Source organism: Pseudopodoces humilis, chromosome 16 (assembly GCF_049639895.1).
Source record: "Pseudopodoces humilis isolate 2021_Gansu_Grassland_sample_001 chromosome 16, ASM4963989v1, whole genome shotgun sequence".
Lineage (NCBI taxonomy): Eukaryota > Metazoa > Chordata > Aves > Passeriformes > Paridae > Pseudopodoces > Pseudopodoces humilis.
Window position 1 is genome coordinate 15281061 of NC_142215.1, and position 15563 is coordinate 15296623.

At 40.4% G+C, this 15563-nt stretch overlaps 1 protein-coding gene across 4 annotated transcripts in view; it reads right to left on the reverse strand.

Annotated features, from left to right (window-relative positions):
- Nucleotides 1-3478: 3478 nt before the first annotated feature.
- The window catches only part of OTUD7A (OTU deubiquitinase 7A), a 106493-nt gene continuing 94408 nt past the window's right edge, over nucleotides 3479-15563 (reverse strand). For 3 of the 4 annotated variants that reach the window (XM_088063061.1, XM_014251334.2, XM_088063062.1), the window contains one exon: nucleotides 3479-14379. In XM_088063061.1, coding sequence (XP_087919187.1) covers nucleotides 12946-14379 — 1434 coding nt within the window. In that variant the 3' untranslated portion in view covers nucleotides 3479-12945. The remainder of the gene's footprint in view (nucleotides 14380-15563) is intronic. The other variant, XM_005521445.3, reaches the window with a different exon arrangement.

The window sequence follows — 15563 nt, forward strand, 5'->3', positions numbered from 1 at the left end:
GCCTGCTGAGAGGAACAGGATGACTTGACAGGAAGAAGAAAGTTTTGCTCAGGAATGCCGTCCCTCCTCTGCTGCCAGCTCGCAGGGCCAGCCAAGAGAGACACCCGACAGCTTGGCACATCCCTCAGGAGAAGTGACCCACATGCACCCTCCTCCCTGCACGAGAGGAGTTGCTCTCAGGGGCAGAGGGTTCGAAGGCAGCCACACACTCCCCGGCTTTTGCAGCCTCCCCAGAGGACTGGGTAGGGGATGGCTTCCCCTTAACCTGCCCTCGCAGGCAGCTGTACTCATTAACTGGGTGAGCAAGTAAGAGGCAAGCCTGGAAACAGGAACCTGGTGCAGGGTGGGTCTGCACAAACAAGACTGGGTGAATAAATCAGGGCTGGCACTTGGCTTCCCTGCAAGAAACCTTTCATTGAGGCTCCACTGGATATTTTTGGACCCCACCTGTCTATTTTTAGGAGGGATAATTAATGCTGAAGGAAATAAGGAAAAAAGTTTTAAGTTCAGGAATGGAAAATTTGTTATTCTCCACAAAATCACTATGATTAAGGAGATCTAAAAGGAAGGACTGTATTTCAGGAGTAAAAATATGCTACAAGTCACTGTAAAAATTGCATGTTATGTGATGTTTGCTAAGAGGGGAAGCTTTTCAAGGAGACAGCACTTTACCACTTAACTGCTATTAAATAGGAGTAAAGGCACAGCTGAACGGCCAGCTTTAAATCGCAGCTGTGCTGTGGCTGCGTTTTTGGCTAGGTCTGTGCTGTGCTTTGGCTCCCTCTTCTCTGGGTGTTGTGATCTGACTTTGGGAGGGCCACTGGGACCTGAGAACATGCCCAGGCCTGTGCATGAAGTTACACAGTGAAAGAAAAATTACAGCCAAGCTATGCAGCACCCTCATCAGGTCCTTCAAGTAATCTGCCTGAAGTACTGTGTGACTGTAAGGCTAGAAAGTGGCTTTATGAACTGAGATAGGAGATCCTTGGGGAAAAAACCCTATTGGTTACAGGAGCTGAAATATGATGGACAATGTGGGCAATGTTTTCAAAATTCAAAATTGTTACTGATGTCAATGGTTTTTATGTTCACATCCCTCAGCCAACATAGGCTTCTACCAAGAGTTCGTGTTACCATAGAAGAAATAAACTTTTCCTGGGCCATTTTCTGTTTGTGTGCTCACATCCCACTGCACTCCAAACATCAGCTGCTTCAGAACAGGGCCTCCCTGCTTGTCTGCTCAGCCTCTTCTGCACAGCACCTTGCAACGAGCACACACAGGGATGGCATCCTTGCCCTTCTCCAAGGGAAAGATCTATCTTCTCTACTATCCAATTGCAATCTATGTGCACTGTTACATACATTAATCTCCTCAGTCTGAGTCCAGCTTGTGAATTCCTGACAGGACAGGGAACATTTGTGTGAGATGCCTGACACAAATGGAACATGTCAAAGGGCAGTAGTCAGGACCTAAAGCTGTACCTTCCTTTGAGGAGCCTCTAAAAAGATTTGCTTTGGGGAGTATCAGGCAAAAATTATCTTTTTAACGTAGAACTGCCATTTCCTGTAAGCATGACTGTTATCGAGGATGGGCTGTTGCTAGGAAAAATCCCTGGGAATTATTCTATACTATTCCTAATCGTACCTTTCCTGCCTGATAAACACTTGCCCTCATGTCTCCAGTTACACAAAACCTCTGCAAACATGCTAGATAAGGATCTGTTTATTTTTGAGTTCAGGGAGGTAAATGTCATCTCCCATGAATAGATAGAATAATTGAAAGAATAAGGACATACTACAGAGTATCTTTTCTAATGAACAATATTTCTAATTTTAAAAAGGTTTGCACATGTGACAGGGTAACGAGCATTTCAGCTACTTGGTGCTACCACATCTTAATAAGAGGCACTATAGAGAAAATGTGATGCTGCTGTGTTTATATTTTGTATTTGCTTTCAATTATTTTTGATAATAAAATATGACAGCAGTATTATCCACTAACCTTAGAAGCCCAGGTTTGTGAGGTGTTTATGCTATAGCTAATGAGCTCCTGGCTTTTCTGATAATTCCCTCAAAAAACAAGAGCCACTGTGTGAAGAACAGGAGCCAAAGGCAAGGCAGACTGGCTGCAGTACAGGTTCTACCAGCTATGAAGATACACAGCCCGTTATGACTGTGCAGATCTAAGACAGAGGCACTCCAAACACCTCACAGGCCATCAGAGAGCAGCAGACTGAATTACCAACGTAGGAAATGAGCTCTTGGTGACAATGACCGAACAGCAGCCACTGCCATCCACATCTGTGGGTACCACGCAGGGACACTGACAGAGCTGACATGAACATGTCATGGGTGTTTTTCTCCATAGGTACATTCTGCTCCACAGAAAAGATCTGGATGCTTCCATGCCACCACCCTTCTTCAGTGAACACAGTGAGTTAACATTTTCCTGTGCAGAAAGACAGTGTTTTGCAAGCATTAAATGGGGCACAGCAGAGGGAGGGCAGGAATCCTTTAGGAATTTCTCCAGCTCAGAGAGCTCAGGTAACTGCCTTGGCCTTTGCTTCATCAAACAGATTTCTCTTATGCTGCAAATAGCTAAACATTTGGGCAAACACTATGGTTACAGGAATAATAATTTACTTTTTAATTTTTTTGTGTGTTAGGTTCATAGCACTTTGTGAGTTTTGATTAGCTGTTTAGCAGTCCTGTAACTCATTATTATCAGGTGCCAGTGTAGCCCTTTAAGTCCTCCTTGAAGAGGCCTTCGTCATCACTCCTAGGAGGCACATGGCTGGCATGTCAGCCACAGCTTCTACTTCCACTTCAGGATCCTTTTGCTGCTTTAAGTTCTTCACTAAAGCTACTCTTGGCCTTTTTCTTTTTCCTTCAATTATTGCCCTCAAGGGGCAGCCTCTGCAATGTCCTCTCCATTTCCAGTGTCCCTGACCTGGGTAACTGTGACATAGATGCTTTTCAGTGGTGCAATTCCATTGTCACCAGGTCTGATGTACGCTGAAATTAGATAAAATCAGCCCCTACAACAGGCAAGAGAAATGAAATCTTTCCCACAGGACTTGTACTTGCTCTCAATCTGAGGTTTATAGCAATGTTAGGCTGCTTGAGCTACTTTAATTTTGTTTCTTCGGAGGCAACAGTATTAACAGCTTGATTTCAGCAAGGGTGGAGTTTTGGGGAAGAGACTTAATTTATTATTTAAATTCACTTCATGGCAGCAGCACACAAGGTTGTGCTGAGCCAACTGCCCCCCCCAGGTTTGCAGCAGCCCCTTTTCCCTATCCCTGCTTCTCCCCTGGGCTTCGGGGTCTGTCCAACATCACCCAGAGCACTCAGAAAGCACAAACAAGAATTCAAGCAAACAGGTACTTTAGAAATAAGTTAATTTTATTGAATAGGCATTGTAGCTTCTCTCAGGTTCAAATAATGGAGAAGCCAATTCACACAGATTACAGAGCTATCAGTTACTTTGAGTAATCTTTCATAAAAGAAAGAAATTAAATACAATTCTGCTATAAAAAGTGCGACAGTTATGACTGGAAGTTTTTCAAAACAAAAGCAAGTTTTACTACCTATTGCAAAAATTGGTTTAGTGCTTTAATACTTTACAAAGTAACAATCCAACTGCTAAAAACAGCTCTTACACATCATCTTTGTCAAAGTATGGATCAGATTAAAAATGACATTTAATTTGAATGAAAACTGCATGTAGAAAAGGTTCTCAAGAACTCACATTTTTCACAACAAGAAATATTCCTTATTCTTTAACATTATTTAATGCTCCTGTTTCTTTTGAACAGTGGATTTAAACAATATGGCAGTCAGCTTAAAAATTATCAACTGTTTTCTTTTGCAGACAAAGGTGACTGCAACCAATTGTGTTCTGAAATTATAAATAGAAGGGGAAATGGGAAAAGATAAATTCATTCCTTTTTGCATGAAAATGATCAAACAAGAAACCTGAAAAATAATTTCAGCTTTAAATATATTTCTGTAGTTTCCATTACATAGTTTATTGAAAACCTAAATCAATATATGTTAAAAGAGTATAAACTTATAGAAAGCAACAAGAAACTCAGACTCTGAAAATTAGAAGAGTGGTAAGACTATGAAGAAGTTGAATTCTCAGCCAACCAAAATCAATGAGACTTACTTGATTCCTTATTAACATTTTCTTAAGCTCCAGTGAGAGCCAACTACTTGCTTTGAACTAGACTTCAAGTACAGATATGTTTATTGTACATTTCTATGGGTTAAAAATGCTGAGTTTGCTGGGTTGTTAGATAGAGTCACATTACCAGTCCTGACATTTTAAACTTTATATAATTAGCTTTGGTTATAATTAACAAAGACTCACAGTTAATGACTAAATAGACTTCTCTAAGCCAAGGGTGTGACATCTGTTACTTTAATTCTTGTTGGGGAGACAAGCCACTCTATATGCAACCTGAACTGACAAAACCAAATTTTCTTTATTGGAAAATCTATTGCAGGCTTTAAGGACAAAGAGCTTTAGAATTTGCCTAAGAAAGTAGAAGATAAAAAACCAAAGTTAGCAATAGGAAAAAAGATGTACAAACAATTTGGGGGGGACATATTAGACAATAGCAACAGTAGAGTTATGTGAATTAATTACATACACCTTTTGTATCTAATTCTCCAGACTGTCCTTCAAGCTTTGCCCATGTCTGAGAGGCATTGGGTTTTAACAACACAAAGTTACCAAATGGCAGAAGTAAATGTAAACAGCAGTGCTACTTTCAATGGCTCATTCCACTTTTTCCATAAAAAAATGTTAGTCACAAGAATCAATGAGGGAGAACAAGGCCTCCCAAGGAGAACAAAGTCTTTCAGCCCCACAAGAGACAACGTCAAGGCATTATGAAAAGTTCAAAACAATATTTTATGTCTTAAAATTGAATGCAAAGTAAAACTCGAGATGGATTCCAAAAACAAAACAAGAGCTCTATGGAGATTTTAAAAACTGTGTCCTAGCTAATTCATGCTAAGCCTGGCACATTACAAACACAGGAGTTAGAGACTAAGAGCAGTGGGCCTGGAAAAGACACAGAAGTAATTGCTCCTCCCCAGGGCAGAGCACAAACCTAATCTCAATCATTGGGATGGAGTTTTGTACAAAGCTGGCCTAGAACACCATGGCTGGGAACTTGCAGCTGTTCAGGTCCATGTGGCTAATTTCATCCATTGTGTAGTCTAGGCCTAAATCCTGTTTGTTCTCCTCAGCTATGGAGAGTGGGCAGAGTTGGGCACCGCGTGCATGCAAAGCTCTCCGACGGCTCTGAGGGAAAAGCATTTCTGTACCGTCCACACACTGTGCATTATACAAAGACTGTATTTACAATACTCAGAATCTTGAGCAAATAAACAATAAAACCATTACTTTTGTTAGTATTAAAAGTTTGCAAAGTTGAGAGACAACAGCACTTCCGTCACACCCACATGGCTGTGTTTCAATTCATACCTGACTGCAAAGCCCATTTGAAGGAGATGTGGGGCATTCTCTGAGCCTGTCTGCTGCTGCATCTCCTGCATATTTTAACCAAAAGCATGGGGGAGAGGCTTTTTGTTACTCAGACCTGGAAGTAAATGGCAGCAAGGCAGTGTTCCACTTCATCTTTACTACAAGGACACTGTTCAGAATGAACTGCATCTGTGTTAAAGGCAAGAATGATCAAGACTTGCTGTTTTGGCTATGGCAGCTATGGCTCTCAGGCTCCTGATATGCTGTCAGGCTTCATCAGGCAAAGGTTCTGTCCCAAGGGATTCTAATTTTACTCTGTGGCAAAGCAATTACATGGAATTTATCTATAAAGGTGGCTTTTACCTCTCAGCAGGGGAAGTGCAACTCCAGTGTAACTCTTTGCATGTTTATATAGATTCCATATGTGAAAGAAGGAAGAATTGGATCATTAAGTTACAAGTTTAGTCTGTAAACTTCTCCCTCCTTATTCTAAAGAGATAGTGTTTGAAAGGGGAAAAATGGAATAAATTAAATACACAATGTACATGGAAGTTAGGCACTGTTTAGTTCCAACATTGGATCATATTTTTGCAATCTCAAATGGCTCTGACACTAGAATTTGCTTTAAAAAGGGAAGAGAATTTCCTTTTCTCCCTCTTCCCCAACAGCAAACCTCTGCAACGAAGTAAGAGGCTCCATTTGACACAGAGATGAATGGCAAAAACATTTCTCTGTTTTCCTAGAACACAGGAAGATCTACAAAACATACAGTCTTGACAGGAAATAGGTTTTGATACACCTTAACTATTTCCCCCCTTTTTAGTATTTTGGTGCCCTGGTTACTTCACCAGCTACGATAATTTCTCTGTTTTTACTCCATCTCCTCTTTTGACTAAGGTTTCCTGATATATTAACGCTCATCAACAAATCACAACTTTTTAAAGAAAATTTTCTGTTAAGATTACAGGGTATTCAGATGAGTATGTCCAGAGACATACAGACTACAGCAGGCTCGAGTGTTTTACAGTCATGGTTAAATGAGGAAGTAGGACAGAGGCTGCATCCAGTTAAGTGACTCTCAGTCCCCAGAGAGTCATAATTTTAAGGCTGTTTGGAACACGGTGGCTTTTACCCACATGGCCTGTTCCACAGTGCAAATGTGCATCAGCCATTTCAATTCTCTTGGTACAGTACAGGCATTCAGGTAATGGGAGATAAACCATCAGAAAACAACAATCAGAACAGCATATTCACTTGAGAGAAATAACCCAACCAGACAAATAACAGGATTACAACACCCAAGGAAAAAATAAGGTCTTATTTCCCCACCCCAACAGTGGAATACAAGAGTCCCATTAAGAGTGCAACAGTTAAACAATTATATGGTGTTACAAGGCAAGTCTCTCAATATTCAAACAATCACTTTATGAATAAGCCAAATTATTTGCTCACACATGGAAGATCACTAAAGATAAAATGTAAATTCCATTGACTGAAAAGAAGTGTAGAGTGTTAATACGGAAAAGACCTGATTATGTGTTGGAGTAACACTCAATTGATTTTCTGAAACCAAGAGGGAGTTTTTCTTCCCACACAAAGCGATGCTCAGTACACCCTAAAACCAGTCTATTGATCAGGAGACACCCAGGTGCACGATCATTAAGCATCCAGATTTGATAATTTTGGTTGCAGTAAATACCTTATTAGTAATTCTTAAACAAACAAATCCTAACAAACTAAACCACAAAAGTTAGGGAATTTTAAAAACTACATAGACTTCTAATTTAACGTATGCATTGATTTGTGATGTTGGGGTTTTTTTGCACAGTTCATCAGTAATTGATATGTACAGTACAAAGAACTATGAAGAAATAAAATCTGAACACTTCAATCTGCAAGAAGCTAATGAATATTTGATACATATTAAGAGGATGTATCTGCCAATTAGGGATGAAGTTTCTATGATTTAGAGCGATTGTTTCCTCCAGATGCTAAATGATTGCATGGATTACTCAGTCTCTATTTTCATTCTGAAGGAACAATAAATAGCTGATTTTTTTTTTTAAAAAAAGCAAATTAATCCTAATCCAATGGGTTCAGGGTGTATCATGAAAGTCCCAAGTCAATCAATATCTGTGCAGAAATGTTTCATTTGGTAAGGAAAGTTTCCAGATGCATGTTTATTCAGAAGCTGCTTATAAAAGTGGCCATTGATAAGGACTGGAAGAGAAGAACTAAATAGAGAGGAACAGTGTTGTACCAAAATATATAAAGAAAAATTTAAAGCTTCTCAATTAAAAAAAATTTGTATATTCAACTCACATTAGATACAGATGTGCACGACAGACAGAGCAGTTAGAAACAAGTACATTTACAAAGCTTTCTTTTCATGGTTAATTTCTACCAGCATTTCTGAAAGTAACCTACTAAAATGATGACCCTGTTTATAATAAAGGCGCAAAATATTGCTCTGTAGCGTATTTTGAAAATAATATAAAAATAATTTCTATATTACAATTTAAACTTGGCTTGTAAAATTCCAACATAATACAGCCTTAAGTCTACAAATAGAACATACTTACAAACACCTTTGTGTTGTCTTCCTCTCATTTTTAACAATATAATATTTTAGTCATATACACTGGAAATCTATGTGCAAATTAAAATAGATATTAGTGTCTGTTATTGAAATAATTTCATTTCTATGCTATAGTTTGGTGATCCTCCGCATAAGCTGCCATTCCCTAAAACAAATACTCTTCAAATACACTGACAGAGACTTAAGATACACTAAGCTGAAAAGCCATCTACAATCAGCATCAGTTATTTTGCTTCTCTGGACTTATGTTTATCTGAGATCATTGTGGTTTCTATGAACATATGGGTTCTCACCTGTGCAAAACACTCACAGTGTTATGAAGACCTTACTGCCTTACTAGCTTGTACTTTACTTCTTTACTTTAATTCAGTTTGCAGTATTTTACATGTCAATGGAGCACCTGATTTAAGACCCCCCCACTACTGATGGGATTCTGTCCACACACTGCAAAAGACAGCAAATGAAGCCCAAAGAGGCCCAAGGCTTCTCTTTACTCCTCAGGCAGAATTCTCATCCATTGTCTCCTTGGAAGAGTAAGTAGGCAGCCTGTGGGGAACAGACACTGCTAAAGGCTTAGGCCTTGATCAGAAGCACTTGTTCTTTAACATTTGCTGAAAGTTTCTGAAGGTACGTGGTCTACTCACTGTCAGGGAGACCATTCACATGGGTGAAGGTGAGCACCAGTGGAGCTGTTTCAGAACTGGGGAGGTGGAGGGCAGTATTTTGTCAGCTCTGTGCTGCTGTGCATGTTTTGATATCTACACGTTCATCACCCGAGCAGATGCCCTGCACGTGCCCGTGTGCGAGGAGCGGCGCAGGCAGCCGCGTGGACACAGGTCCTGTGCGTCCTCAGCGCTCTCTGGGCCACGCTCCACTGCTCACACCTCAGCTCTCAGCTCCACAAACACCACTGAACGCTCCACTTGGCCTGCTTAGACTTCTTAGGACACAGGCAACACAAAACTTTTCAAGTACAGCATCTTTCTTTTACTGATGCTCCTCATGTTACCTTTGATTTAGGAAGAAGCAACTAATTGCTAAAGAAAGCTGGGACAATACTGCCATTGCACTTATAGAACAAAAGGTTCACCAATTGGTTTAAAATCCAAAATCTGAAGTTACTTTTGATTATCTACAAAACCTTCTTCTGAATGAGCTTCTTGTTAGCTATATGCTACAACTGATACCCACCTCTGAAAATATATTTGTAAACTCTAACAATTAGTGGTTTATTAACTCTGTATAAATAATTTAAAATGAAACTTTAATATAAAGCATGACTGAAACCCATTATGTATCACAGGTATCCTCTGTTACAAACTGACCTTTGCAGCAGAGTTTAGAACAAGGTAAAAAAAATTTGCATAATAGGTTTAAGCCTTTTTTAAATTAGAAAAATTGCACATTCACACTTTAAAAGAATTGCAGCTTCCGCCAACCTAAATATCTCCTGGTGATTTTGGATCCATTCTGGGAAGGTGTAGCCTACCCAGAATTTACTCCGTACTTCTGAAATCTGGACTACAGTGACAGATGTTGAATCAATATCAACAGGAGAGGGGGAAAAAAGCACACACAAATGCAAAAACATCTGTGTGCATTGCTAACAGAAGCAATGAGTAGGATCCCTCCAAAGCAAAGCTGATTTCTCCACATCTGGGACTATGTGGGAACACTACAGCTCTGGAGGTGTAGAGAGAACGTATTAGGCACGGAGCTGGCTGGCCAGTGGGCTGCAAACACCAATTCCAACTGTCAGGAAAAATAACCCAAAAGAGCACTCAGAGGCTAGCACACAATACAACAGAAAAATACATATGAAGGTAATTACCTCCAGCTAAGGAATGGCACGATGTCTTCCAGTACTGGTGAATGCAACCCATGAGCAGTTGGGAATTCTCTCTAAAAAAATAGGTAGAAAATTTTCTTCTATAGCTACAGTCTTCTTCTAATGGAACAACACTTCAGGAGGGGACACACTTTCTGCATGTTTGGTCTGATTAATGACAGCTATGGCACAGCTGCCACAAATAGCCCAGAAATAGAAAGAATGTCTGAAGAGAATTCTAAATGAAAACAGTAATTAGACAATTATTCAAAGATATGCCAACAAAAAGATTCTAAGGAAATAGGCACAACTAAAAAGGGTTCTGTCAGTATTTCATACAACAGGTATTTTAAAGTGAGAAATCCTGTATAGGTAAATACTTATGGCAATATCTGAGTGTCCTGAGGATGATAATGAATACTCACAGGTTTGGGATCCTATACAGACAAGGCCAATTAATTTTTCAAAATAATCTAATGCACAAGTACAATGTATTCAATAATTCAGAACAGAGTCATTTACCTAAATGCTGACCAATTGTAAATCTCTTTCTTTAATGAGAAGATCTTAAAACATACTAGAGAAACAAATCCTATGAAAATGGGAAACAGCAAAATCTCACAGTAATTACTTATTTTTACATATGTACTGCTTTCTTCCTCATTTGGAAAGGATGTAACTCAAATGCAAGGACTTGTGTGTTTTGATGCTAATGCAGTATTTCTTAAGCACAGCTTTACACAGAAATGACTCTTAGAGAATCACACACTACTGCTACTCTAATGCCCTAAGAATTCTTAAATATTTCTGTTTTTTCTTGAAGTTTTATCCTGCCAGTTTTCTCAGTCTCAGCAGCAAATACAATCAAGTATAATATTTCATTTCTTTTAATATGGTCTGGCTCATTTTAGTATTATTTGCAATCCCAGTTTTCTTTGACAATTAGAACTTAAATATAATAATCACAACAGCAAAGCCAAACAGGACACTGCTTACCAGTGTATGCAACAGGAAACACGGGATTTGGAAGGTGCTTACCTTAAGGACAGAAGTCACACCGAGCTTTAACAAATACCAACATTTCCCTTCCATGAAGGAATGCAAGTTCAGTAAGGTTCAGTGTATGCTCAGTATACAGCAAGGAATACGAAGTACAGGTCTGGATTCATGGAACAGCTAACATGGCAAAGACCCTAATTTTATAAAGAAGTGACCAAGGGACTTGTTTTGAAACCTCTCATCTAGCAGAAAATCTAAAAATATGGTCAATTTTAAGTATGTGCTCAGTTCTACCAATTCCGGAAAAAGCTCACGTGCTTTTTCTGAAAGCCAGGACACAGCAGCAGAAGTTTGTGCATCTTGTTTCACAGGGGACTTCAGGCTTGGTTTCAGGGTCAGTCAGGATTAACTGTATGCAACGGTGCCGCCCGTATCAAGAATTAAAATTGGGCTGCAGCAGGAAAATAATCAGAAACCAAGACTCTTTGGCAAAGAATCTTTCCTGTGTGGGCCAGAAAAATGTTATTCCCTAATGAGGAAGGCAGAACTCCCGGTCTGCACCTTGAGGTGGCAGAGTCAGCAGCCCTGAAGGTAGTACTTCACCTGTTATGCAAAATTAGCTCTTAAAATGAGCTTAAAATGTTTTCAAGGGTAACAACACCAAAGAGCTCCTGTTACTGCACTCTGCCAGCTGATGGTGGCGGGGTGCAAACCCACTGCTGTATCCCAGAAAACCTCCTCGTGTCATCCATCTACTTCAACAGTATCTGCGGTGTCTGCTTTGCAGAAATGTTTCTGTGAGCAAAGTTTTATTTTCAAAAGTATTGCAAACACTTACGTAAATATTTGGATCTCAGACTTGTGCAAATCTGTGCTAGGAGCTGCCATTCCTGCTGGAGGCATTTTACAGCCATCTGGGAACCTCCTGGGGAGGAGATGACTCACTCTAGGAGAAGACTTGAAAAGAGGTGGAGCCAACAGTCTTCAAGAAAGGCTCAAGTAGTTACATTTGCAATAATTATCACTCAATAATGTTCAGAAGGAATAAGTAAATAATGATTAGGTTTCTACAGTAGCTAAGGGAATAAATTGATGGATTACATTGGTTTTGGCAAGCAGTTTGAGTCTAAAATGATCCTACATTTCCTAGCTGGTCATCAAATTTTCCATATCTAATAATTTTTTTAATCTTAATTTTATTTTAATATTTCTTTGTATTTTAACATCAACAAAAATTCTTCTGAAATTCAGGTGTGCAAAACTATACTGGCGGGGGGCTTGGGGACATGAAGTAATTGAATTTTCTTATAAAACCTATATAAAAACTCAGTGCAAATAAAAGTGGCTCAAATTTACTTTTTTTTTTAAATGAAAATTTAGAAATAATTGGTAAAAACTTAAAATTAGGATGAGCTACAGCCCTCATGAATTCAGACCTTTCACTCACATTTTTCCAGAATCATTCAATTCCAGACTGAAATATACAAATGTTAGTAGCAATGCAATATGCTGCCATGTTAAAAATATACAGTATGCAAAAATCACTACCCTCCTGAAAAAAAAGACTATGAAAAATTTAGGTTTTACTGAGGAAAAAATATTCTCAATAATAGCTATATCATTTCAAATGTCTGCAAGGCAGATACTACCCTACTACAATACCACATCTTCACTAGTATGACTTTCACCTATCATTCTACTACCTGAGTGATGTCAGTGTAAATTCAGGCACCATTAGTAAATTTTTGACCAAACATATACACAGCACTGACAAAGGAGTAAACAACCCTTCAGCTTACCAGTATATGTAAAAAAGACACTGACAAAAATGGAAAATAATATATTTTTTTATGATAACTTATTCCTATTATTTCCTCAATGCCCTGGAAAAGCGAAGAGCTAGACACTATTTACTCATCAATCCTTTATTCTTTTTTTCAGGATTCATTTTACTGCAATCCAACACTGTTTACTTTGTAAGTAAGAAAACGGTAAAACTAAGTAGTCATGGAAGAATCCTCAATGCCTGTGTCCCTTGCTGTCCCTCTCCCTGCGCTTTAACTCCTCTTTGTAGCAGTAGGAACAGTAATTTTCAGTCTCAGGACGACCATAAAAGGAACAGTTCTCCTTCTTACAGCGGTTCTGCTGGATGGAATATATTGGGCAAACTGTGCTTCTGCCTTGGTTTTTGTCATTGTTCAGCCAGGTCTGAGGAGCATCCTCATCAGCGTACTCTAAGCAGTCTCTGATGTCCCCGGTGTTGAAGCCGTTCGTGTAGGTCTGGGACTTGTGTTCGGCCGGCCTGGCGTAGCTCAGCGACTCCACCGTGTTCACCGTGCGCATCCCGGGCAGGCGCGCGGGGCTGTAGCTCTGCGAGGACAGGGATCTGTTCTGCTGGGGGTAGGTGGCGCAGGTTTTCAGGGTGCCAACCACTGGCTTGTAGGTATCGTCCTGGAAGCTCGATGGCTTGGAGTTGACGTCATGCAAATGGATGACACTTTGCCTTTGAACAGGGGGAGTATGGCTATAGTGGGCAGACACAGGGATGGGGCCGCTTCTCTTGGCACCGTTGCTGGGTGAAGAAAAGGAGCCGGGAGTGGGACTAGTGCGGTCTTTAAATTTTAAAACCAGTTGAGTTGTATGGCTTTGAGGCAAGACGGGTGATGCCCTATCCTGAGGAGATGGTTCTAATTTTTCTTTTGAAAATGCTTCTGGCTCCAGTTTCCTACTAGAGGAGCCATTCAGCGCAGCCTTTTTCTCAGCTTCCTTCCTTTTCTGCTCCTGTTCTGCATTGAAGCGCTCCTGGGCACTGGTCAGGTAATAGCCGATCATCTCCTCGTGGAACTGATGCCTGTGACTGGTCAAGAGAAGGCCAGCAAAAATAAACTTTCGTTCACCCTGCATGGCAGCTCTCAAAATATTTAGGCTGAGTTTCACGTCTGTGCTGTACTTCCATGGGTCAGCCTGCTTGTCAGAGAAAGGTTTAGTGTTCACCTTTTCAGTGGGGGAGCTGCTGGCTCTGTCAGTCGGCGATGGAGTGGTCTTTTCAGAGGGAGATGTGCTTGCAGACTGTCCAGATTCCTCTTTGCTCCCTTTGCGAGACTTGGACTTCTTCTCTTTGACCTTCTCTACTGTGTCACCGTTCTTCCCATTCCCTGAATTGGCTCTGCTCATCTTCCCGTGCACCAGACCTCCAAGACCACCCATGTTCTTTTTCAGTTTAATTCCCAGGGTTTTACTGAGGCTTCCTATTTTATTGGCAACTGAATCCGTCCTGGTTTTGTCTTTATCTTTCCTTTGTTTGTCCTTTTCTTTTTCTTTACTGTTTTTGCCGTTATTGCCATTGGAATTACTACAGATGGAATCTCGGTCTGAGTCCATTGAGTCAGCCAGAGACTGCACGTCTTCTCCAGCGGAAGCTGTAGGGGATTCTGGTTGAGCCAAAGGGGCCTGCTATGGAAAAGGAATTATAATTAGATACAGCCAAATCTGTTTCATACAGGAACTGATGCAAAAATACCCACCCCAAATTCAGTGTGGATTTTGACACTGATTTTAAATATACTTTTTAATTTATGCACTGACATTTTTGACTGATTTCATCACTAAATAAAGCTTTTCTGGCTTTTTCTGGCTGTGCTTACTACGTATTTTGCTTGTTCCTACAGTAGCTTCTGGCTCATTTCAGGCACATTTGTAGAACAGAGGCCATCACTCAGAGGCTCTGGGGAAGTCAGTGCCTGAGTCATGGGGGAAGCGAGTCCCCTCCTGCCCCAGTGAGCCAGGACAGGGTGCAGACTCTCCCTCAGCCCATGGGAAAGGAGCTGGGGAGGATGCAATGGAAGGGGAATGAGCTGCTGCTGAAAGCTCTGAGGGGGATACAGCACACAAACCTGTGTGCAGCAGCAGCATTTCAAAATTGATTATGTTCAAAACCCAGCTTTATTTAAATTGACCTTTTTATTTATTTAGGTCTCTAGTGCATGAAAGGCAAAGGTACCATGCACCAGAGCTAAACATCTCATTTGAAATATTAGACATTAAACTCAAGCAAGTAGGCTGAGGAATTAAATTATGTGTAGTCATGTTTATTGGAAAGGCAATGCAGATAAAACTGGTCACAAGTCTGAGGTCCACTTTATATTTTAGGTAACATGATGAAACACATTCCATGAAAATACAATAACATGGATCCTAGGGTACTTTAAAACAGGACTCTGTTCATGTACTCCTCCAGAACAGCCTTGCTTTCAGGTACCTTGAAGCTAAAATCTGCTAGAGAGAAATCTGAAACACTCAACTGACTGCAAGGACATGGGGAGGGGTAAGCTCTGTAAATTTATATACCTCTGATATAGAAATACTGCCTGTCTCTGTCCTTGGGTACTTACGTGTCCTCTCTCCCAGGAAGCGCTGAGCACCCCAACACCCAGCTGGGAGCAGAGGCGTTATTCCCACTGAGCAGAGGGGAAAGTGCCACAGTGACCTGACTGTGCTCATGCAGCAAATGTGAGCAGGGAGAGGTAACCCACATTCCACAAGGGCTCACCACTTACAACTGCAGGACCATTTTGACTCTCCTTTTTCTGATGTGGTAGCTACTGCTGTAGAAATTATAGGAAAATGGAGTTTTCCCC